Raw genomic sequence first — 25,201 nt, 5'->3', positions numbered from 1 at the left:
GAGCCATCATCTGTTGCCATGTATGGTGCTCATTAGCAGGAAGCTGGAATCTGAAGTGGAGCTGGGAGCCAAACCCAGGTACATTGGTGTAGAATATGGGCACCTCAAGCAGCATTGTTTCTATACAAAGAACTAACCAGTGCTAACTTGACAAACACATGTCAATATAACATGTAAATATTTCACCTTAACATTCAATAAAATTAACATGACTTCCATATCTGACTGAGAAAATTAGATAGGGATTCATTATATTTATTTAATAAATATTTCTTGGTCACTCATTATGTGCCAGAAACAATATTAGACAATATTAAAAGAAGCAGACTGATAAGTCTTTGTCCACTTAAGGTTTACATTTTCAATAAAGCAGAAGGGTGACAAGTATTATGTGTAACAATAGATGGCTTGGTGACTTGAAGAAAGAAAAGGCAAAGCAAGGGCCACGAGGTGGAGAGAGGTAAAGTAGGTCTTTCTGAAGACGCTACAGCTGGTTGCAGACCTAAATGAAGTAAAGGGATGAGAGAAAGAAAGGCATGTTTAGAGGAAGACTGTTCCAAGCTCAGAATCTGAGATCCCAAGAGTAAAGAGGAAACAGGGGAGATGATAGAAATTAACTGGGACCAGATAACACTTGTACATGGCTTATGGGTCAGGTCAGGAAGTCGGTTTATATTTCCAATATGCCATTAAACTGCTGTTGTCGCTGGCTGTAGAAAAGAAAGGGATCTGTCTGTGTTCCAGCAGAGTTTCGTCAGCTGTTATAATGACATACCATTATTTATTGAGCCCTTGGGTTTCCTCAGGTGCAACTTGTACAGCTTGCATTGGATATTTTATTGTTTATTCTTCATAACAACCCTGTGACATAGGTAGAGTAGACTTCATTTCACACATTAAAAATTGAGGTCTGAAAAGATCAGGCAGTTTGACAGAGTTCAAAGCTTCTTAAATAAAGGGGACTCGCGCACAAGTGCTGAGTGGACTACAAGTATTGCTAACATTTCCTGATTCATAGAAATGATTGAAAATATGTTCATATTTAACCATTAGCAATCCAAAGCTTGCATGTAAAACTGAGTAAACTAAGAGGGATTTTTAAATGTCATGAGTATTGGCATGAAGTTGTCCTATTTCCATAAACATCTGCATGAATTTAAATGAACTGCAATTAATCATAATGCCTTTGGCTCAGGAAATAGCAACACTCGGGCTACTAGTACACAACATAAAATAATTGTTGAAATATTACCAGCTCTAATGTCTAGGAAGTTGTAACCTCTCTACTATAATCAGCATTTGTTGATATGGTCAAGGCATATTATAGAGTAGCAAATATATTTATATTTATATTTATATTTATATCTATATATAAATATCTATATTTATAGAGTAGCAAATATATAACAATTGTGTGTACTTTTATCCTATGCACCCTGTGATTGACAGATCATTAACTAAACAACAATTTATTTTAAAACATCTGCTTAGTGCCACTGGACAAAAACTTTAAATATATTGGTGCAAATATTGCATGAATTTTTAAGTTGTTTATCCGAGTGTATGAGGCTTTCATCCATGACAGAACCTACTGTGATCCCCAGAAGAACTTATTTCTTTTTTCTAATCTATTTTCCATGGACTGCTTCATCTGTTGTGTATCATACTTTGCAATTCTTCAAGCAAGATTACATAGCACACCTTAAATACTAGGAGAAATCCTTCATTGAATAATGCATGAAAATGTCCACACCTTCATTCTTTCCATTTGTATTTTAATATGAAGGAAATATGAATCTCTCTCAACTCATATATTTGTATTTTGCTGTTATAAATTTTTAGTATTTCACTCTTTCTTAAGTTAAGTTTTCACATACAGAGGAAAATATATGGTAATCATTCAACTATTCTCTCCACATCTCAAGATTACTCTCAATATTTGATTTAGGCAAATATGGCCAATTTGCTTTAACTCAGTCTTACATGCTATTAATAAAAATGATCATATAAACCAATTTTAAGGACATTGTATCACTACTTTCATTCTGTTCAAACTGTAAATTTTGAAGTATACCTTGATTTGAGTGTAATAATAAGGATCATTCTTAAAAGGTCAATTAAAATTAAAGTGTTTTATTGTCTTATTATCTGATATTACCATAAAGCTTTATGTCCAACAGCTTAACATTTACTTCCTTCATAATGCCACAATAAAAGTAACTACTGCACCTAATTTCATACGGAGCAATAAAAGAAAATGACACTGAAGGATCAGTTATATCCTAAGTTCGTAACAGAATACAAAATGCTAAGAATTGTATATTCTTTTATTCTGTAAAAGGTAAGAATCAGTGCAGTTGATTATAAACTTTAGGATGAATAGTAATTCACATTTGCAACCAATACCTCTTCCACATATCTGTATCATTTTTAGTAGGGATTAAACTTTCTTAACATCTTTCAAACTTGTCTCTAGCTTCATAACATCTGAATTCAAAAGTGAATAAATCATGACTCATATTTGCCATGGTAAGAGTGTATCTTGGGCTGCCTGTGATAATAATCTATGCAAATTTCTAACTATATTTTCATGCCCCATTTAAACACAAAGACATAGTGTAAAAAAATGACACCGATTTACTTGTATAACTCTGATTAATTAATACATACCAAGCATCTATCCAAAACTGAAAACATTTTAATTGAAATTACAGTTTAGATCTTCACAAAGATTGTAAAATATCAAGCTAGAATGACCCATAGAATCCCAAAGCCTGCTTCTTCATATAGAGTACATGTTATAAAATGTGTATGCAATCAGCCAGATTCTCCTAGGTTTCAACACTTATCTCTAATACCAAGAACTTAACAAATATGAACAATTCACTCTTACTTTGTCAGAAGGAAATGAAAAGGATAACTGAAATAATCTTAAGCAAGCCTAAATTTTTGCCTCTCTCAAATTTGCTGTTCACACTGTCATGGGCTGTCACTGGATGACACTGGAAGGTCCGGAAGAGTATTTGAGCCATGCACAAGTAGCTCATTGTAGGCAAGCCCGTTGTTAGTGACAACAGGAGAGTGGCTTGAAATAACATGGACCATTTACTGCAAGGACATCAGAAAACTATTCGGCTCAACCTGGGCTTTAAAGTTTCTTCTCGTGAGGAGCCACGTCGCTCTTGACCAAGAGACTACGTCTTCCCCAAACGCACGTGAGCACTTTCCACATTTCGACGGCGAAACCCTCTAATTATGGGACTGCACTGCAGAACCAAACATGCACGCTAGTCGTTGAAAGCGAGGGCCTAAGTCCGCAAGGTAGTCATAGTCTTCTTCCTGCTCGGAGCCGGCCGAAGCGACGGAGCTGAGGGACCCGGCGCTCGACCCGGTGCCCTCGAAAGCGTAGGTCTGCAGGGCGTCAAAGGGAGGCGCGCAGGGGTCCGCGTCCGCCTCCTCCAGCTTCTCCAGGATGAACCTCCGGAACACGGCGCTGTCGGGGCCCGCCTGCAGGGACTGGCGGTACAGGCTGCGGGGGTCGGCGCTGTCGGGGCCCGCCTGCAGGGACTGGCGGTACAGGCTGCGGGGGTCGGCGCTGGCGCTGTCCGGGCCCGCCTGCAGGGGCCGGCGTGGGCGCCTGACGGTGCTGCTCCTCAGTTCCACGATGTCGAAGGCCTCTGTGTCTTCCTCCCCGCCCCCCTCATCGTTGTAGCTGAAAATGTTTTCTCGGAAGCCGTCACCTTTCTCCGGAAACGGAGGCTGCTCTTTCCGCTGTGTCAGGCCCAAGGTCAAAAACACAAACCCTGAGCAAGAGATCGCAGCAGTGTGTTAGTGAGGACGCGCCAGCGATGGTTCACAACCACAAGCTTAAGGCGGAGCTTTAACTTTATGACTGATAAACACAGAATGCATTTCTTGTGGAAATTTACAAAACCATGTAAGAGAAACCTGAGGATCTATCTGGCTGACGATTCAGAGGAAAAGTGTCAGGCTGATACAGTCAGCTGTACTTATGATGAACAATTTAAAATTTAATTCTAAGATAATAACCTTGAACAAGGTAGATGATGGTGTTCAAGTCTGCATGTGCTTTTCAACCCTGGAAACCAACGATCCAGATGATTAAAAGTTTCAAACAACAGAGCAGTTTCATGATACTCTTCATTCAGGCAAAATTCTGTGGCATAATTATTTTCTGAGTTAATATTGACTCTAAAGTGTATGCCAGAAATTGTTCTAAAATGTTCCAGCTTATTGATTGATTTCATTCCTACCATATCCTATTGAGGATGAAAAAGGGAACTGACACACAAAAGCATTAAGTAAAAGCTCCAGAAAGACAGCTAGGAAATATTAATTCAGAACCTGAACTCTGTGAAACCATATTAATTTCAGAAATTCCCAATTATCAGGCATATAAATCATAACACCTTTTTTACAAAATTGATATGCAAAACAGCCCCATAACACTCTTATTTTGAAGAAAATATTTAGGTGTGTGTATATGCTCATATGCATGCATGTCTGTGTTTACGTGTGTGTATCAAGGACAGCTAACTCTTACCCAACCTTGGAAGTTACATTGCTATTCAATTAAGCACATATATAAGAAAAGGATACCACTATAACTATCACATATACTTGCTTTTATCATTTGATTTTGAATACATGAACATATGGTCAGTTCAGTACTACTCACCAAATATTATCATAATGCAGATCAGAATAGCGATTATGACTTCCATCATGAATCCCAAGGAAAGCGCAAGTTCCTTGTTACTGCAGGACTGAGTGTTTCCATCGTCATCACAATCACAGACATACACTGTGAGGGTGTTTGTACTTGTGAGTGATGGGATTCCATTGTCCGCAATTAAGATAGATATGTACAAGACAGGTTCTTCTTGAAGGCTAAAACCAGTTCTATTGGTCAAAATTACAGCTGTATTGTCTAAAACAGAAATCCATGTGCATAATTTTTCAACAGTATAAAAGAAATACACATGTCATAAATACTTGAGGTAATAGTATGGAAATATGACAGGACAAATTCAAATAAAAGAAAAAGATTTCAGATAAACAATATATCCAGGGATGCATATTTGGCACAGCAGCTAATTCACCACTTGGAACACTTGCGTCCCATATCAGGGTCCATTATTGAGTCCTGGATCTCTAATTCTGATCCAGCTCCCTGCTAATGCTGGCCTAGTGAAACAGGAGCTCTTGGCTCAAGTACTTGGGTCTCTGCCACTCAAGTGGGAGACCTGGATTAAGTTCGGAGCTCCTAGCTTCTGCCTAGCCAACACAGCTGTTGTGGAAAACTGGAGAAATAACCAGCACAGGTATTTAAATTAAATAAAGATAAATAAATAAATAATTAGTTAAGAGACCGCCCCCCAATTGTTCTTTTTTAAGACAGAGACAGACACAATGACTTCTTCCATTCTCTGTTTCACTCCACAAATGCCGGCACAGAAGTCTGCCCAGGTCTCCCCAGTGGGTGACAGAGACCCTTGTACTTTATTGTCATCTGGTGCCCCCATAATGTGCATTTGCAGGAAGCTGGATAGGAAGTGGAGGAGCCAGGCATCCAATATAGATCAGGCATCCATTATGGAATGTGGCTATCCTAGGTGGCAGCTGAATCATGGAGCCAAACTCCCACAAATTATTGTTTCTCACATCACATAAACCTTAATTGTATAAATAGAAGAATTGCTTGAATCATTTCCAAATGTCTGGCAAAATGAGAAACTCATATGTGGAACATAGAAAACAGTTTTTAAATATTTTCTGGGTACCACCAGTATTCGATTTATGCCAATGATGTGACTATTTACACATGACAACGTTTTTCTTTTACTTGAGAACCATTATTTTCAAAACACTAGTAATACTATATCTTCAAAATTATCATAATAGCATGTAATCTCAAATAATTCTAATAAGAGAAATAATTAATTTACTTAGTAAAGAAAATCATATTAAGATGTTTCATTTCCCTTTGACTTTATGATCTCATTTCCTATTTAAAAATTTAGATAATCATTGCAACTAACACACACTAATTCGTTCATATACAAATAGAATTTTAAAAATTGGTGGAAATTAACAACATATACTTTGATATACATCAAATTGTTCTTCCTTAGATACCAGAATACTTTAAGCAACTCTTTTCAGTGTAATAACTCTTTTTTTACTTTACTTTTTGCTTTTTTGTTTGCTACTTTTAGATTGTCATCACTCAAAATATTTTCTGAGGCCATAAGAAAAACATTGGAAGATAATAGCATTAAAATGTAAATTTTGAAAGCTTGTTGAAACACCTTTTTTTTTTAAATTTTTCCAGATGATATTAAAGACTCCATTATACTCTGGAAATCAATAAAGCCCATGAGATTGTATTTACTAGACAGATTTAAGAGCAGAGAGATCTTTTGCATTTTTCAATATGCTTTCTATTAAATTACTTATAACCACAACATATGTTTTATATACTAATATATTTATTTGCCTTAATAACTATTTTTTATCAATATAAGAAAACTCAAGCCACAACTTAGATCTGTGGGGTTTTCTATATTATTATGAGTTACTTTTTGAGAGTTTGACAAGGGCAAAAAAGAGAGAGACGTGTTTGCCTTTACTATTCCCCAAAAAGTTCTCTCCAGGAAATCTTCATATTCACTGTGAAGGAAGGAAGCTATCTTCCTGCATGCTGGCATCCTATATTGGCACTGGTTTTAGTCTCAGCTGTTCCACTTCTAATCCAGCTTCCTGCTGATGCACCCGGCAATGCAGAGGAACATAGCACAAATGCTTGTGTCCCTACATCCACGTGGGAGACTTGGATGAAGCTGTTTGCTTTTTCAGTCTGGCATGGTCCTGGCTAGTGTGGCTATTTGGAGTGTGAATCAGCATATACAGGATCTCTGTCTCTCTCTCTGCCTCTCCCTCTCTGTAATGCCACTTTTCAAATAAATAACTAAATCTTAAAAGAAAAAAAATTAAAGACTAAAAGGCAGCTGTGAGAATTTTGTTTATAGGTGCTTGAGTAATTCATCCTTTTGTAGTATAAACAAAAAATGAGGTAAAAACCCATATTATGGAAAAAATCTCTTACTGAATTTGGGGCTAGTGCTGTGGAGTCGCAGGCAAAGCCATCACCCCGCAACACTGGCATCCCACAAAGATGCCGGTTTGAGTCCTGGCTGCTCCACTTCCAATCCAGCTCCCTGTCAACGGCCTGGGAAAAGCAGATGAAGATGGGCCTCAAGCGTTTGGGCCTCTGCCACCCATGTAGGACACCCAGATAGAGCGCCTGGCTTCTGACTTCTGCCTAGCCTAGTGCTGGCCATCTGGAGAGTGAGCCAGCTGATGGAAGATCTCTCCCTCTCTTTCTACCCCCTCTTTCTCCTCCTCCTCCTCTCTCTCTGTAATTCTGCCTTAAAAATCTTATTAAAATAAATGAAAAAAACAGAAATTTGTATAAAATTAATCCTCTTTTACAAAGAATCTTCCACCTAATCTTCCACCTATGAACCCACTAGAACACTAATATTTAAATAGACAAAATATTTTTCCATTTAAGGAAGAAAACATTCTTAGACAAATTCATATATTTGCAGTTACTAATTAATACTACAAATATATTTTAATCAATCAAGCTAACACAGGTCTGAATTAAGGTTAAGATTGTATCACTGGGACCAGTGTTGTGGCTAAGCAGGTAAAGCTGCTACACGCAGCACCAGCATTGCATATGGGCGCTGCTTCAAGTCTTAGCTGCTCCACTTCCATTCCAGCTCTCTGCTAATGGGCCTGGGAAAGCAGTGGAAGATGGTCCGAGTGCCTGGGACCCTGTACCCACATGGGAGATCCAGAAGAAGCTCCTGGCTCCTGGCTTCAGCTTGGCCCAGCCCCCAGCCCTTGCAGCCATTTGGGAAGTGAACCAATGATTGGAAGATCTGTGTGTGTGTGTGTGTGTGTGTGCCCTTCTATCTCTGTAACTGTACCATTCAAATAAATAAAATGAATTCTTAAAAAAGATTTTTATCATTTTCCACAGATGTGAATTGAAGTTTGAGATAGATGATTTTAACACGAAAGAAGCAATGGGGTCAGAGCTGCATTAATATTTGTAGAATCATTTGGATTTTACAAGAACATAGAGCCAATATTTTTAAAACTTGACTTTGAGTTTTACTTTCCATTTTCATGGTTATTGCTTTGCTACAGTTCTCAGCATTATCACGTTGCAAGAACAACATAAAAGTTAGTGCAGTAAATTTCATTGAAATCAAATGTAATTCACAAAGAATGGATAATGCCATTACCAACAATTGCAAATGAGTGCTTTTACCTTGATTGTCTATGATGATAAAATTTGAGTTGTTTTTGTCTTCCATAGAGAGATTAAAGTAGAAATGGTGGTCTTCTACAGATTCATCTCTATCCATTGCACTGATAGTCTGAATTACCTAGGAAAATAATAAGGATGGATTTTCTCATCTCTTTTTGTATTTAGCAAATAATCACTGTTATTTTTATTTTTACCTTATATTAACATCTCTTTACCAAAGTCACTAGGGACATTGCTAAGAATATCTGACAATTGGTTAATCAGGTTAAGATGTTTTAGTCCCCCTTTCAGAACTGTAGCATCATATTACATAATAAATAAAATCACATTAATGGATCCAGTGAACTTCATAAGCTAAATTTTCAAAGCATGTCTGCTATCTATATGCTTCCTTACTCGCTCTGCCCACGTTTTCCTCTTCCTTCCTTCTTCCTCCTGCTTCTTCATCTGAATTCAAGACATCATGATTTGCTAATTTTTTTTGCTTGTAATGAGATGAAAAATGTGGTAGTTATTTGGTTTAAATGTATTTGCTAATGTAATGAGTTTTTAAATTGCTATGGTAAAATAATGCATCTAAATCTGAGAAAAATGTACATAATTTCCTTTGACCTATAAAGATGATAGGAATATCTTACATATCCAATAAGCCCCTCTCTATATCTCAGATCATAAAACAATGAAGTCATGCAGATAAGAATAAATCCATCCTCAATTAATTCTTTTATTTGAAGACATTAATGTGTCAGTCATTTAATTCATTATTGTCAAAAGAGATATGCTGCCACAATCATATTGTGAGATTGTAATTAATCCTGGAAATTAAAGTAAATTGATTATACAAGTTAACGTTTAAATCTTCTAGAACAAAAGTATTTTTAGCAATGTGTCACTCAAAGCTATCATCCTTTGCAAGCTGACAGACCCAATTTTTTAATGTTATACTTCAAAGAGCAGGTATTTCTCCAATTTATACTTTATTCCTCTACATAGATTTACTTTCTCTACAACACATCTATAATTAAATCATAATCATCTAGTGTTGATCAGATAATCTAATGAGGGAAATTTTCATTTCATCCATGCTAATAACAATGTGATTGTATCATATGAAAGTAATTCTTTTAATTCAGAAAACCATACGCGTTAATACCGGCTGGGTGAATCACAGGGCTAGGAAGTCTGATATTCCTAACTCTGGTTTTGACACTATGAAGTTTTCCGTTTTAAAAATGTAGGTATTACCTGATCTGTTACACTTTCCTTCTAGGACTGTGTACCTTATCAAATAGCATGATGCAAAATGAATACATGGCTTTCATATACATTCTTCATGAAAACACTCTTTTATTCATAGGCCATTGCACTTGTTAATGATCTTATTATAGGTATATTTGTTGGAGTAAGATTAGCAACAATTGTATTTTACTGCCTAATGTTCTTTACGGAGCATGAACCTCTGACTAAATGTTAAAAATGTCTCCTTTTTATGTATGAAGCATTAAGAGGACTGGAGAGACACTGGCTTTGTACACTTGTAGCTACTTAGAATATCCTCTACATACATATAGGTAAAACTTTCAACACTGTCTCCTTGACAAACCTTCCATCAATTTATTTTTTCTTTTTAAGTCATGCTTGCTGAAATATATGGTTTATTGCACTCTACACACAGGAAAACACCGGCACAATAAGTGTAGTAATAGATTGGTTATCATTAATTCCATTGAATTAACATTGAACATGTACTCTTTTAATCTCTAAAAGATGGCCAATATTAAGGTGCCCATCATCTAGTTTAGTGACATTTATTTCTTTTAATACCAAAAGCATTTTTGCTTTAGTTTTCAAATAAATTCTAAGAAAATTTTGAATTTGTTGCATGGTTAGATTTCTAAGTTATATCTACAACTTACCTGAGGCATATTGCAGACTGTCTACATTTATTGGATCAAAGACAAATAAGAAATTAAAAATAAATACACAGATGAAAGTCATGACTTGAAAGATTGGACAAAGAGGTAATGAGAATGATTTCAAATTATGACAAATTCTGTGAACTCAAATTTTTAATATTCTCTTTGGTCTCTGGATAGAATTTTATCCAATTTATATCTGACACAACTCATTCTATTTCCTATATATCGGAAAGCAAAATGTATGATGGAAATATAGTGTGCCAGTCTGGCATATCTAAAATGAACCACCCGTTAATAGGAACTTATCTATGTGTCAGGCAGTGCTCTGCCAATTAACTTAGCCAATCTTCACAGGGATATGTTACGATGCATTCTACTCTCCATTTTATAAATATTTATATTCTTTCTCAAGTAAGGTAAGTATCAGGAGTGAACTGGCTCGGTTAAATTAGGTTGCACGCTGAGGCACAGCTGCTGTGGAATATGGGGTATACATGTGGGGCCTGTGGGCCTGGCTTCTGCCCTGTCCTATTCCTGTTCTTGAAGGTCTCTCTCTCTCTCTCTCTCTCTCTCTCTCTCACACACACACACACACACACACACACACTTACTCTAAAATATCTGGAATAAATAAGCACCAAAAAAGTCTCAGAAAAGATAGAGACATAAAGAGAAATCAGCAAAATAATTGCAATAGAATAGATCAAAAATAACCTGGGTTTTTGGTATGGAATAGAATATATTGTAGGCTAGGAATTTATCAAGGGAGCTAACCCCTTAGTAAAAATATGCGAATTAAAGGGGAAGATGGAATCCAGACCATTAAATAATGCACAAAAGCAGTGAAGATGAAGAAGTCACATATTAGCTAAAAATTAATGGAATTCATATTTTGAAGGTTAAAGGTGGTAAAATATTGGCAGTTTCATAAATTTCAAGTTAATTATTTTATGTGACTACATAGAGTTTTTGACTTTAAAGATGATTGTGGAAATAAAGGTAATTTTCCTGATATCAATCACTCTGTATGATATATTTCCCCAGGAAAAAAAGGCACACAAGGGCCAATTTACTAAAATGTCATTGCTAGATTAATTTTCCTGACACAAAATAAATACAATGCTAACTCTTGCAAACCAGAGGTATGGGTATTATTAACATGAAATCTTTTGACAGCTTGTCTAAGAAGTCACAGTTGTGCATTCTGGTATGGAGCAAGCAATAAATTAGATTCTATTTACTTCTCTTCAGTGCAACTGACAATTAAATCCAATTCCAGAATTAGTCAAAGAATAAATTGTTAAGTATTATTATAAACTATAAAGTGAAGGGTGAAATTCTTAAGTCAATATACATATATTCAGCATTAATTATACAAAAATCAATTTCTGGAAATGTGTTGAATAGAAAATGATTTTTAGTATAAAATGAGAAACAAAATGCAGAGTTACAATAAATGAACATATAGAAGGAATTTGTAAATTATCATTGAAGTTCCTTATTTATCTGAGTGTTTTGTACCTTTCTTAAGGCTAAAGATAAAAATTATTTCCCATTGTCTGGAAAGTATTATCAGTAAAGAAGTTTGTTGAACATCTATTCAAAAAGCCAAAGTGAAAATTATAGAATTAGAAACAAAAAGAAAATCTAGATTACCTTATTATCTCCTTTGGTTAGCATGATAGGACACAAATGATGAGAAATTAATGGTAGTCTAAAATCTTGTTCCCGTTCAGAAGCATGGTACACTGAACTCCATGCTATGTCGGTGAAGCCATATTTTTTCACTATTTCCTAGAGGGACATAACTTTTTCTGGTCCTTTCGCTACCACTAAAATCTGTAGAGACTGTCTACATGCCTACATGTTACCTTGTGAATATAATTTTTTTCAAGGAGCACTATATTGTGCATGTGTTTGGGAGATTGCAATGAAGCAGAGCTTGATCTTATGGGAATGTCCCTCTGTGTAATTAAGAAAATACACTTCAGAAGAGCTACTTGGTTCCTGGCAGGTCAAAAGAGTGAACATCTAGAGAAATGGAAGTACTGAACGTATATTTAGGAGGTGGGATAGATGGAACTTCACAACTGATCACATATGGAGAATGAAGGAAAGAATGGATTAGGCATGATGTCCACATGTCTTTTTTCCACAACTTGGTGAATTGCATTTTTGCTAAAGATACTGGGAAGGTACAAGCTTGCGGGTAGGTTTCCTGTAACCATAGATTCTCTGAGTATACTTTTTTCTAGTAAGTTGGACAGACAAGTTTGAAACCTAAGAGGCAGAGTGAGCAGACACATGCATCTGGAAGTCATTTGGCCATTTACTGGACTTGAGGAGTTACAGGTACATGATAGAAGAAAAGAAGGAGCTATGGAAAACAGAAAAAGACAGGCAAAAGTGGAGAAGGAAAATGAGTAGAATATCATGGTTGATGATGTGTTCTCATTGAAATTTAGAGAAGAGAAAAACATTTTTATATTATTATAAGAAGAATTATATTTCTTTGCATTAGACAGACTTCATATAAAAGAATAAAAAAATCACCAATATTTAATTTACTTCAGGAAAAGATACTATGCTATTTATAGTCAAGGTAATGAGAATCACTGATTTGAAAAATGATATTATTAATACTAAGTACAGAAGACAAATTACTCTAATATCAGCACATTTGTTATACTAATATTTGCAAAACACTGAAAATTTGCCTCCTTTTGTCTTCACCACAGTCTCTACACATTATGAAAAAAATATATCTGCTTAAGTTTATAGGCCATTGAGGAAGTGTTTGTGTCAATGTGGACTGTGACCATTTTGTCATTTTCATTTTATAAAATGAAAGTATTATTAATTTAACGATGATAGATACAGAATACTCTTTAACCTGTCATTTGTCCTGTTTGAATCTGTGAGACGTGATTCAACCATCATCTTCATAGAATGGAAAACTAAATAAAATGTCCTCATCTATGATAATAAACAAGATAATATTTTATATTCATTTTTTCAAACAAGTAACATTAAAATTAATTCTATTTGCTTATATTTTGTACATTAAATACACCAGTTAGATAAACTAAAATTCAATATTCATTTAGTAGTATTATGGTAGACAATCATTTCAAAAGGCTTTTTTTTTTTTAAAGATTTATTTATTTATTTGAAAGTCAGAGTTACACAGAGAGAGGCAAGGCAAGAAAGAGGTCTTCCATCTGATGGTTCACTCCCCAATTTGCTGCAACAGCCGGAGCTGCGCTGATCTGAAGCCAGGAGTCAGAAACTTCTTCCAGGTCTCCCATGGGGCTGCAGGGGCCCAAGGGCTTGGGCCATCTTCTACAGCTTTCCCAGGCCATAGCAGAGAGCTGGATTAGAGGTGGAGCAGCTGAGTCTGGAACCAGAGCCCATTTGGGATGCTGGCGCTTCAGGCCAGGGTGTTAACCCCTTGTGCCACAGCACTGGTCCCTCAAACACCTTTCTAAGTTTTATAACTTTATCTGTAACTCAGATGATTTTTTTTTAGATTTTGGTATGGATACTATGATACAATTAATAGTCTAAAGACTTACTTTGCATTACTATATATTTTAAATTCTACTAACATACAAATGTCAGTATCACAAGATTTTAGGACTGGTTTGAGCACTAGTATAACATTTTATTCTTATATTTACTATGTGTGCATTTTGACTTATTTTTTTGTAGCCTAGAATATTGGCTTAACTTTCTCAGCAGAGTTTTTAGCATCACATTTAATGTTTGTGTGTTCAACTTTGTTTCTTTGACAATTGATATAATATTAATAGATTTAAAACACTAAGTTCTGTTATCTTTCTAAGGATAATGTTTCTTTTTGGATGTCACCTTTTAATATCTCTAGACATTTATATTAATACTAGTTTACATACTAAATTTTCAGCCAAATGCTTAATAATTTTTTTATTTGACAGGTAGAGTTACAAACAGAGAGAGAGACAGAGAGAAAGGTCATCCTTCCGTTGGTTCACCCCCCAATTGGCCCTTATGGCTGGCGCTGCACCGATCCGAAGCCAGGAGCCAGGTGCTTCCTCCTGGTCTCCCATGCTGGTGCAGGGCCCAAGCACTTGGGCCATCCTCCACTGCTCTCCCAGGCCACAGCAGAGAGGTGGACTGGAAGAGGAGCAAATGGGACTAGAACCTGGTGCCCATACGGGATGTCGGCACCGCAGGCAGAGGATTAACCAAGTAAGCCACAGCGCTGGCCCCAGTAAGTTTTGTATTTAAGTTTATGGGTGTAGGTATGTAATTTTGTAATTTTTGTAAGCTACTTAAAGTAACTTGAGAAGTTTTCACTCATTTTGAATTCTCTGAAAAAAGTTTATATAGCCTAAGGATAGTTGTAATTTTTTCACATTTCTTGAACTAAAATATTTCTTAGAAGCATTTCTATTATGTATTCTAAATAATGCTAATTATTACTGTTTTAGTTGCCTCTTGGTTTTCTTTACATCACTGTTTTTGCACTTTATTTTCCCTCATTCTAGCTTGGTGATTTCATCTTGGATCTCTAAATGATTACAGATTTACAGGAATTGCAAAAACAATGTAGTCAGATTCTTAAACACTTCATTCACCTAACCCACTGATCATACTGTATTTAACTCTAGCACAGTATCCATTACACATCCATGCAATAAAACAGCAACACTATCCTCAGTAATATGTTTGTATTTGAGTTCTTAAAACTTAGTTTTATTTTTGTAAGGTTACCTTAAGCAATTGATGAAATACCTTAAGCAGCTTCCCTCCTCATCTGCAGTGTACACGGACAGCACTGTTTCCACGCACAGGACACACAGGTCCTGGACAGCTCATTAACTTCCAGAAGGAAATGAGCATCATGCTAAGAGTTTGTGATGTGTGGCATGACTCTGATTTTCACTGTTAATATTAACAAAATTGCTTTTAGCAAAGTCCTCTTTTACCCCTTTTTCGTATTTAATAGTATGAAGTCTTTGCAAAATCTCAAAAGATGGGTCTTTGATCAGAAGCTCTACTGTTATTTCTGCAGTGATGAGACTGGTATGCAGCACAGTTAGGAGAGCATTGTCTTATTTGGGTAGTGTGGATGAATGCTAATAGATCTCTTGCTATCTTTCAATATATTATTTGTTTGCTGATGTTTGTGGTGTTTCACTCCCACATGGGAAGAAACATATGAATTAAAAGCCAATATCCTTACACATGTGATGTTTAGACAATATTCAAGAATACTAATTAGCCACAAAAATGTCTGGAAATTAACACTAGAAAACAAATGTTCATTGCAATCCTGTACATTGGAATTCTTTGTCTTTCTAAAACACAAGACAAAACCACAACTAAAAACAAAATCAAAACATGGCTTTCAAATAGATAAAGGGAGCAAAATATTATTGTTATCCTGTTTATTTTTTTCTCAAAAGTGAAAGAAGTAAACTCATCAAATTCAAGCTGACACACTTGGCTATCATTGGAAAGCTGAGTGCTGTCTATTGTTCAGGAATAAATTGGAAGTGTGGTTGATAATTCTACTTAACAAAGTAGAGAAGGCTGAGCTACTAAAAATCTAACCTTTGTTTTGACTCTCTGTAGAGTCAAGAATGATAATTAGCTGCAAAGAAAATGGCTTGTTTTTATTCTTATTTTTTTCTGAGAGTCTAGCACATTTAAGCAATCTCCAATATTTCAAAATAAATTCATAATTTAAGAAATCCTAATTACCTTTGAAGATAAAGAAATTCTATTTAAAATAAACAACTTCATACCTTCATTGAAATGCATTGATAAAATTTTAGATTGCTGCTAAATATTTTAGTTTGCCCTCCCCACCTATTCAGAGATTTACATTATAAAAAATGAGCCAGAAAGCTCAGGGAGTTTCATAAATCCTCATATGCAGAGTCATATCTAGAACTAAAAAAAAAAAAAAAACAAAAAAAAAAAAACAAAGCAAATTTTATTATTGTCTCAATTGCTTCTGAATATACTTTTTAAAAAGTGGCTAATCTTGATGCTGAAAGCAATAAGGGAAAATGTTGTTTTTGTAGGATGATTTATTCATTGTTATGGAAACTAATTGCTTCAAATTGTGTTCCTTCAAGACTCATTAATCTGGTTGCTCTATTAATTTGGGAACCAATTTGAAAGGCTGCTTTCTTTTCATGAGTTTTAAGGTGTCTTATTAGGTAAATGGTGTTCCAAAGCATCCATTACTTGGGTTAGAATTCCTAAATTTACTAAAATAATCTGTATGTTCGAATTATATTTATACACATTTTATATACTTTATTGTAGTCTTTATGAATAAATTATCAAAGAAATCTTGCTAATAAATTTATTAAAATATTCAGCTTCTAGAGTACTAATATTAAAATTACACTTTAACAACGTACATTCATGTATTGCATAACAATGGTGTTGAGTTTTGAGGAAGGCATCAGGTGATTTCCTCACTGTGTCCACAGAAGGCACTTGCACAGATCCTGATGGCATATGCTCCTAGACACCTAGGCTACAAGTACTATCACACATACTATTCACTCTGAAATGAAATCCTCTTTGCAGAGCATAATTATAAGTCATTTCTGGATTTGATTAAAAAATGAAACATTTGTTCATTTCCATTTATGCATATTATTGAAAATAATTTTGAAAGAATTCAATGGTACACATGTATCCTGGGGGAAACATTCATTTTGATAAATAATATTTCATTAGTGGTAGTTATATACTGTATGGATATTTCTTAATTGACACAGTCACCCACAGTGTTTGTGGACATTCACTCACCACATTACTGCCAGTGAACCAACTTTTAAGCAAGATGAGTTCTTATCAACCAGCAAGTCCACTTGTATATCGATGACAAAATACTTCCATCAGAGAAAGGTACCTCCTTCTTTGATGGCCCCGTTCTTTCCACTGGGATCTCACTCGCAGAAATCTTTCATTAAGGTTTTTTTTTTTTTTTTCTTTGCCAAAGTATCTTGTCTTTCCATTCCTTTCTCTGAAGGGAGGAGAGAACTTCCACTTTGACTATGACCCTGTCGGAATAAGATCGAAATCGGCGAACTCAAAAGGCTTCCATAGCCTTGGCCACTCATGACTAGAGCCTAGGGAAAGTACTGACGCCATAAACAAGAGTGTCAAATTGTTAAGTCAGCAACAGGAGTCACTGTGTACTTACTCCTCATGTGGGATCTATCCTTAATGTGTTGTCCAATGTGAAGTAATGCTATAACTAGTACTGAAACAATATTTTACACTTTATGTTCTGTGTGGGTGCAAACTGATGAAATCTTTACTTAATATATACTAAATCGATCTTCTGTATATATAGATGAATGAAGATGAATCTTGATGTGACTAGAATGGGAGAGGGAGTGGAAGGGGTGTGAGTGGGAGGGAAGTTATGGGGGGAAAGCCATTGTAATCCATAAACTGTCTTTGGAAATTTATATTTACTAAATAAAAGTTAAAAAATCACTTTCTTGCTTTTTCAAATAACTATTTTTGTTGTGTTTTATTTTTAATTAAAATTTGCTGACCTACCAAAAGGTTATGGGGTATGTGAACATAGTTATTCATAAGCAAAGTTTCCACATTTTATGCTGCTTGCAAATACTTACATTTCATAGGACTTGCTTTTTTAATTTTCTTTAAATGTATGATAACCTTTAATGTATAAATATTTATATTTAATACTTTTAATATGAATTTTACCACACTTATGGAGTCCTAGGTTTCATGTCTCTATTACATATTTAGACAAAAAAATTATTTAACATCAGTTCCCAGACCAGGACAGAGAGAGAGGTAGAGTAGAATTTTCTTGAACAAGTACCCCAATCTTAAGTACTGACCATTCCATCCGCCCACTAAAGGGTCATTGAATCCTGGAGAGGGGTATTAAACAGTTCTAGTGCAGGAAATATGAGAAGTCTATGTGTCAGTATGAGCCTACCCAAGGGACAAAAATCACAGTAATTAAAAGGAGGAATTTCAATAAAAATGAATTAATAAGCTTAATACTAGTGTAACCACATCTTCGTGTTAAGTAGACCTCTAAGGCTACTTTGAGGCTGAATACAAATATCAAGGCCAGTCCTTCTCACTAATGTTAGCTTTCCGTCTCCTTGGAGAAGGTGCAGTTGCAGTCTCCTTTATGGTGAAAACATCCACTAGGCTTCCTGGGTTACAGCTACTTTATACTATTCATGCAGGTAGCAACAACCATCACAGACACAAGTGTAGTGAGGGTAAAGGACAAATAATTTCAGTTGGACAAGAGGATTAAGTTCAAAAGATCTTGTACATCATGTTGGTCACAGTTCAGGCCGAAGTATTTTACATTTGAAAACTGCTGAGAGTAGATTTTAAGTGTTCTCTTCTCAAAAACAATTTGTGAGCAATGCGTGTACTAACTTGGTTTACTCATTTGACAATAAACATCATAAGGTAAACTATAAATATATGAAACTGTTACTGGTCAAACGAAAAATTTTAGTCACACTACTGTGTACTACAGAGGTAAGAGTGACAGAGAGTGAACTTCAGTTTGAGATTTTTTTTTTCTTTTTTGAGTTGAAAGTGACAAAATATACAGTTTGGGGGACAGGGAATCTTAAAATAAGCTGAACTGCACCAACTCTGTTATCCTGGGCAAAACTTTGTCTTTAGTTTTGGTATTGAGGGGCTTTCTATGTCTTAAACAAGTATTTTCTAAATTGCATGCTTCCCATGCTTTGTTGTGCCCCACTCTTACCAGCTGAAAAGTCTCATGAAACAAAGACTCTCTTTCCCTTCATCTCTGTCCTTTCCTCATTCTGCAGTGCAAAGGTGGCTAAGTGTTGCTTCCCCTTGTTGCAACCACTCCTGTTCCCTGCTCGGGTCTTAGGAAGTAGAAACTGGCTCTGGGTTTCCTCATGGCTAAGTCAAGAATTTACTATCTTTGGCATGCCTATTTCACAATTTGTGCTCTGATAATACAGTCTTTACTTAATTGATTATTCATTATTTTACCAATTCTTTCTGAAAAATTTTAAGTTGAATGTTAACAATATTGTACTTAGAAGCACCATTCACTTTTGCAATTCAGAAAACGGTAAACTTAGTCAAGTAGATTTTACAACTCCTTTGAAATGATTTTAATACAAAAATTTACAAAAAATCACACTAAATAGTTATGGTTTCTGCATAAAGAAAATATCAATTGCATGCATTAGGCTTTGTTACCTTTCAAAACATGCAATTATGCTTACTCCATAAGTGTTAATGTTTACACATTACTGTCTCACTTATCTATCATGTTGGGAAATCTTCAGTGGCACTTTAGGAAGTGCACATTGACATGAGATGCTGGGTTTTAATTTTACTTGAAGAAAATCTGTCCAGTGCATTTCAAAGCAGAAATTCAAGGCTAAGCCAATCTTATTCTATAATGATCTATAAAAACACATGACAGTTGCAAATGACATTCTTGTAGATGTGACAGACCTAGTGGCCTGACTAATAAAAGGAAGTATCTTAGCATACAGTGAAGAAAGCAGCTATGATAATGTGATCTACATTGGTGGCACTCCAATGACTGGCTACTGATTAAATTCATAAACCATAGTTTACGCCAAGGGTAAAGGTTTGGCTTCCTCTGGATTTAAGTATATTCACCTTTCAGACGTATACAGGATTGAGACAGACATGTAAAATTTGATAGTGACATCTACAAGTTCCCCACACCATATTTGATTATGTCTAGCCTTTTTCTTTAGGGAATAGATGATAAAAATGGGGCTATTCCATATCATGGTCTGGGTTTGAATATATTTCAGAAAGAAAGCATCAATCAAAATGACTTTATTTTGATTTTTTTCATTAAAATTGTACAGCAGGAGGTGTTTAACAAGGGTAATACCCCAGTTTTGGTGCCTGCATTCAATATCAACGTGTTATTTTTCAAGTCCTAGCTCTGCTTTTACTTCCAGCTTGCTGCTAACATACACCCCGGAGGAAACAGGTTATGGCTCCGTTCCACCCAAGTGAAAAACTAAGACTGAAATCCTGGCTCCTGGCTTTAGCCTGGCCCAGCCCAGGCTGTGGAGGTTAACACGTAGATGGAAGATCCCTTTGCCTGTCTGTGTGTCTTTCTCCCCACCCTCCAAATTTCAAATTAAATTAAACCAAGTAAAATGTAGAAATAATTGTTTCAGATTAGAGAAACAGAAAACACTGTTTTTATATATTGTTTTTAATTGTGTAAATAATTAAAGAATATCTAGACTTTATGATCAGTGTGACATTCTTGGAGACAAAATGCAAATTATAATCCTAGTGAAGTAGTTTATAAAACTGCATGCTGTTGAGAAAGATACGTAAGCTTTTTGAAGCATTGTGTTCACAATAGTTAAACTATTAAAGAGTTTACTATTTCAGAGTTTCTTTTCTTCATTTAAACTTTTAGCCAGGCATAAGAAAATTAATTCTATAGCATTACATCCAAGATGCATTTCTATTCTTTGGCAGAGTTTAGTCATTGATATTCTTTCAGAGTACATTGTGTCAAATGTTAGTATTTGAGTTTCTTTTAGACAATCCCTTTGTAGAGATTGATCTTTCAATTTTTATTTTCAAAAGTGTTTCCATTATTAAAGACATATTACTTTGCTTTAAATAAAAATTCAAATCATATATTCAATCACTATGTGGATCCAATGGACATTTTTATAAATATGATACATTATGTAAATTTAGTGCTGTGATACTTTTCATGTCCTTGTACTTTGTCAAGATACTTCAGTTGGATATTGTGATGATGTTCATCATCCAAGGGATTATCCTATCATCGCTCCTAGTTTTTTCCAAATGTTCTTTAGAAAGACTTTTGAAAAACTTGTGTGATTGGGGCTGGCATTGTGGCATAGCAGCTTAAGCTGTAGCCTTCAACACTGGCATCCCTATGGAAACCAGTTCGAGTCTGGACTGTTCTACTTCAGAACCAGCTCCCTGCTAATGAGCCTGGGAAAGTAGCAGTGGATGGCACAAGTCATTAGACCCTTGCACCACACGGGACACCTGGAAGAAGCCTCTGGCTCTTGGCTTTGGCCTGGCTAGTCCCTGGTTCTTGTGGCCAATAGGAGAGTCAACCAGCAGATGGAAGACCTCTCTCTCTCTCTCTCTCTCTCTCTCTCTCTCTTTCTTTAATACTGCCTTTCATGAAAAGCCAAGCACTGTGGCAAAAAATGACCTACATGAAAGAGCTCTGTGAGTGAGATCCTGGTGGAAAGAAGGGGCCATAAAAGAGGGAGGTACCTTTCTCTTAAGGGAGGAGGGAATGTCCACTTTGATCATGGCCTTGTCTAAATAAGGTCGGAGTTTGTGGACTCAAGAGGCTTCCATAGCATCGGCAGCCCATGACAAGAGCCTCGGGTGATTACTGATGTCATAAATAAGAGTGTCAATTGTTAAATCAACAACAGGAGTCACTATGCACTTGCTCCACATGTAAGATTTGTCCTTAATGCATTGTACTATGAGAATTAACAGTAAAACTTGTCTTAAAACAGTACTTCAGGTGCCGCGGCTCACTAGGCTAATCCTCCGCCTTGCAGCGCCGGCACACCGGGTTCTAGTCCCGGTCGGGGCGCCAGATTCTGTCCCGGTTGCCCCTCTTCCAGGCCAGCCCTCTGCTGTGGCCAGGGAGTGCAGTGGAGGATGGCCCAAGTCCTTGGGCCCTGCACCCCATGGGAGACCAGGAGAAGTACCTGGCTCCTGCCATCAGATCAGTGCGGTGCACCGGCCGCAGCAGGCCAGCCGCGGCGGCCATTGGAGGGTGAACCAACGGCAAAGGAAGACCTTTCTCTCTGTCTCTCTCTCTCACTGTCCACTCTGCCTGTCAAAATAAATAAATAAATAAATAACAGTACTTTATGCTGTGTGTGTCTGTGTTGGTACAAACTGTTGAAATCTTACTTAGTATAGAGTTGATCCTCTGTATATAAAGATAATTAAAAATGAATCTTAATGAAGAATGGGATGGGAGAAGAATAGGAGGTGGGATGGTTTGGGGGTGGGAGGACAGGTAAGGGAGTAAGAACCACTACAATCTAAAAGTTGTACTTATGAAATTTATATTTCTTAAATAAAAGCTTTCTACCAAAAAAAGAAAAACAAACACTGTCTTTCAAAAAAAAAACTTAAGAATAAAAGAAGAAACTTTTCTGGTTAATAGCATAGACAGATGATATAATAATGAAATTGATCTTCACCATTGCATCATTCTTCTACCGTTTCTTGTTTGTGCTGCTCAAAGTATTACGTGAACTTTTACAAAGACTGAAGAGATAATTGGCACACTATCATTTTAGTCTGATTTTAGCTTTCACTGAAAACAGTTGAAAGTTCAGAGCTTCTCTTATTTTCTTATTTCCATAATAACAGAGAAAAAATAATTAACAGTAGACAATGGTTCAATTTTTGAGGATTGGAAGATGAATATCAAAAGTAGAAATCAAGAATGTGGACTACAGAGGATGGTGAAATTGATCATGTGAGCAAAATTTCAGGCTATGAGAATGAAATTATAACAAGTGAATTTTCCCAAATCAGGAATCAGAGAGTGAATGATATAAAATGATAGATAAAAGAAACAAGTCATGCAACAGGACAACCACTATCTCAACGTGTTTTATAACAGGAATATGGATATTTCTGTTTTACTAAATATAAATTGGATGTTTTATCGTCTTTATGATTTTACAACAAATATACTTTATAAATTCAACATTGCTAAAGATAGCGAGTATCCAAATGTTGCTGGAAGGAAAGGGGTGCTTTAAAGTATTTTTATAGAAGGGCAGATGTTGTGGCACAGCAGGTTAAGTCACCACTTGGGATACCACTATCCAGGTTGTAAGTGCCTGGTTTTAGCCATGGATGCTCCATTTCTGATGCAGATTCTTTCAAAGGCACATTGGGAGGCACTAGATGATGCCACAAATTCTTGAGTTCCTGCCATCTCTGTGGGTGACCTGGATTAAGTTCCTGCTGCTAACTCCATCCTGATCTATCCCTGGCTCTTGCAGGTAATTGAGAAGTGAACCAAGAGATGGAAGAGGTCTCTCTCTCCCTGATTCTCTCTCTTTTTCTGTTGCCGTGCTTTTTAAATAAGTAAATATAAATGCACATTTAAAAATGAAAAAAAGTTCTTAAATGATTGATTATTCTACTTGATGTCTATGATTTTACACCATATATATCATATATATAATAATTTTGAATTTCTATAATCACAAAGATAGACGTTTCATTTTTTGAAAAAGATGTAATCAAAAATTATTTATTGTCTTTGAGCATACGCGTTTGGAACATGAATCCATTTTATTTTAACTTGTCATTCCCTTCCATGTAAAGATTGTTCCTTCGCCTCCCTTCTCCTAGAGCATGTACTTTAAGAAAACTGACCGTTGCAAGTTCTTTCCTCTGACCTCTTGTAATATAGATACATCTTCAACCAATCTTTCCATTTTTACAACCCAGGACTGTCTTTCTCAAGATCCTAGGAGCTACCCTTGGAAGCACAATCATTAAGAATCGCAGGTGCCAGTACCGGTGGATTACAGGAGCCTAACTCCAATAGTCAGCAGTTATTTAAAACACAGATTTCTTTTTACAGATTTGTGTACATATTTGAAAGGCAGAGTAACAGAAAAATAAGTGGAGAGAGAGAGCGAGAGAGAGAGTGAAAGAGAGAATATCGTCAACCCCCTGATTCATTTCTCAAATATCAGCAACAGTTAGAGCTGAAACCAGGAGCCAGAGACTCCATCCCTATCACCCACATGGGTAGCAGAGACCCAAGTGTTGCCTCCCAGGCACACTAGCAGGAAGCTGGATTGGAATTAGAGTAGCTGGGGCTGAAATCAGAACACCAATATGGGATACCAATGTAGTAAGTGGTGGCTAAACCCACTGCAATGCAACACTGGCTCCCAAAACAGATACCAAAATCACATTTACCTTTTCTCTACTATCGCATCCCCCAGCATTTTCTCACAGCTTTATCCAGCACCTAAAGCTCTCCAGCCTTTTGTTTGAATAGAGTTGAGTGCATCTCTCTCCTCTATCAATTGCCTTGAATGCCATCACCTTGGCTGCTCTTAGTAAGTGTCCAATGCAATTTCTTTCCACATATTTTCATATGTTGTTCTGCACTCTCATTTCATTCACATAGATTTATTTTAATTATTTGATCAATGACATGGTTTGTAAAGAGTAAATTTGATCATTTGGTAAACTATCAAAAATTTTCTCTACAATCGTGACAAATCTACTCACACTTCCTCAATCAAAAATGATCTCCATGCATGTCTGTGTCAACAGTTACCTCGTTTACTTCCTGTATCAACAGTCTCCTTTGAAGTATTTTTTTTTCTTTCTTTACTAATCCATAAATATTATGGGACTTATGGTTGCATCTCATTTTCTTCTGTATTCCCATTTATTTTTCCTTCCTTCCTGGGTGACATCCTTTCTTAGCTATAAATAATCCAGTAAACCCCAAATATCTTTTTAATGGGAATGTTAGTGTGCATCCTGGTCTATAATCAGCAAATAAAGCAGGTAATAACTCTTTCATTGAGAGGCACTTTCTTTATTTCTGATTACAATATTTTTCTAGTGCTTTCTCATTTCCCCATGTACTTGATATTGAAGTTTCCAAGCCACAGTCTTTAGACACATCATTCTCTGTCCACACTCACTCCCTAGGAGCCCCCATCATACCAATGGCTGTAAAATTCCAACACATGTGTCCATATGGACTTTTCCTGTGAAATCCATGTTCATGCCAAAGGTCTATAGAGCATGTCCAGGTGGAAATTACGGAGTTTTAAAC

General features: G+C 36.1%; 1 protein-coding gene across 2 annotated transcripts in view; it reads right to left on the bottom strand.

Annotated features, from left to right (window-relative positions):
- Positions 1-2,117: 2,117 nt before the first annotated feature.
- Positions 2,118-25,201, bottom strand: part of CDH19 (cadherin 19) — an 86,663-nt gene continuing 63,579 nt past the window's right edge. For both annotated transcript variants that reach the window (XM_070049866.2, XM_070049868.2), the window contains 3 exons: positions 8,369-8,486; positions 4,700-4,951; positions 2,118-3,803 (listed from right to left, as the gene is read on the bottom strand). In XM_070049866.2, coding sequence (XP_069905967.2) covers positions 3,250-3,803; positions 4,700-4,951; positions 8,369-8,486 — 924 coding nt within the window. In that variant the 3' untranslated portion in view covers positions 2,118-3,249. The remainder of the gene's footprint in view (positions 3,804-4,699; positions 4,952-8,368; positions 8,487-25,201) is intronic.

This window comes from Oryctolagus cuniculus, chromosome 10 (assembly GCF_051225735.1).
Source record: "Oryctolagus cuniculus isolate XC-2025 breed Fujian yellow rabbit chromosome 10, ASM5122573v1, whole genome shotgun sequence".
NCBI classification, from domain to species: Eukaryota; Metazoa; Chordata; class Mammalia; order Lagomorpha; family Leporidae; genus Oryctolagus; species Oryctolagus cuniculus.
This window is presented reverse-complemented; position numbering and strand designations above follow the sequence as displayed.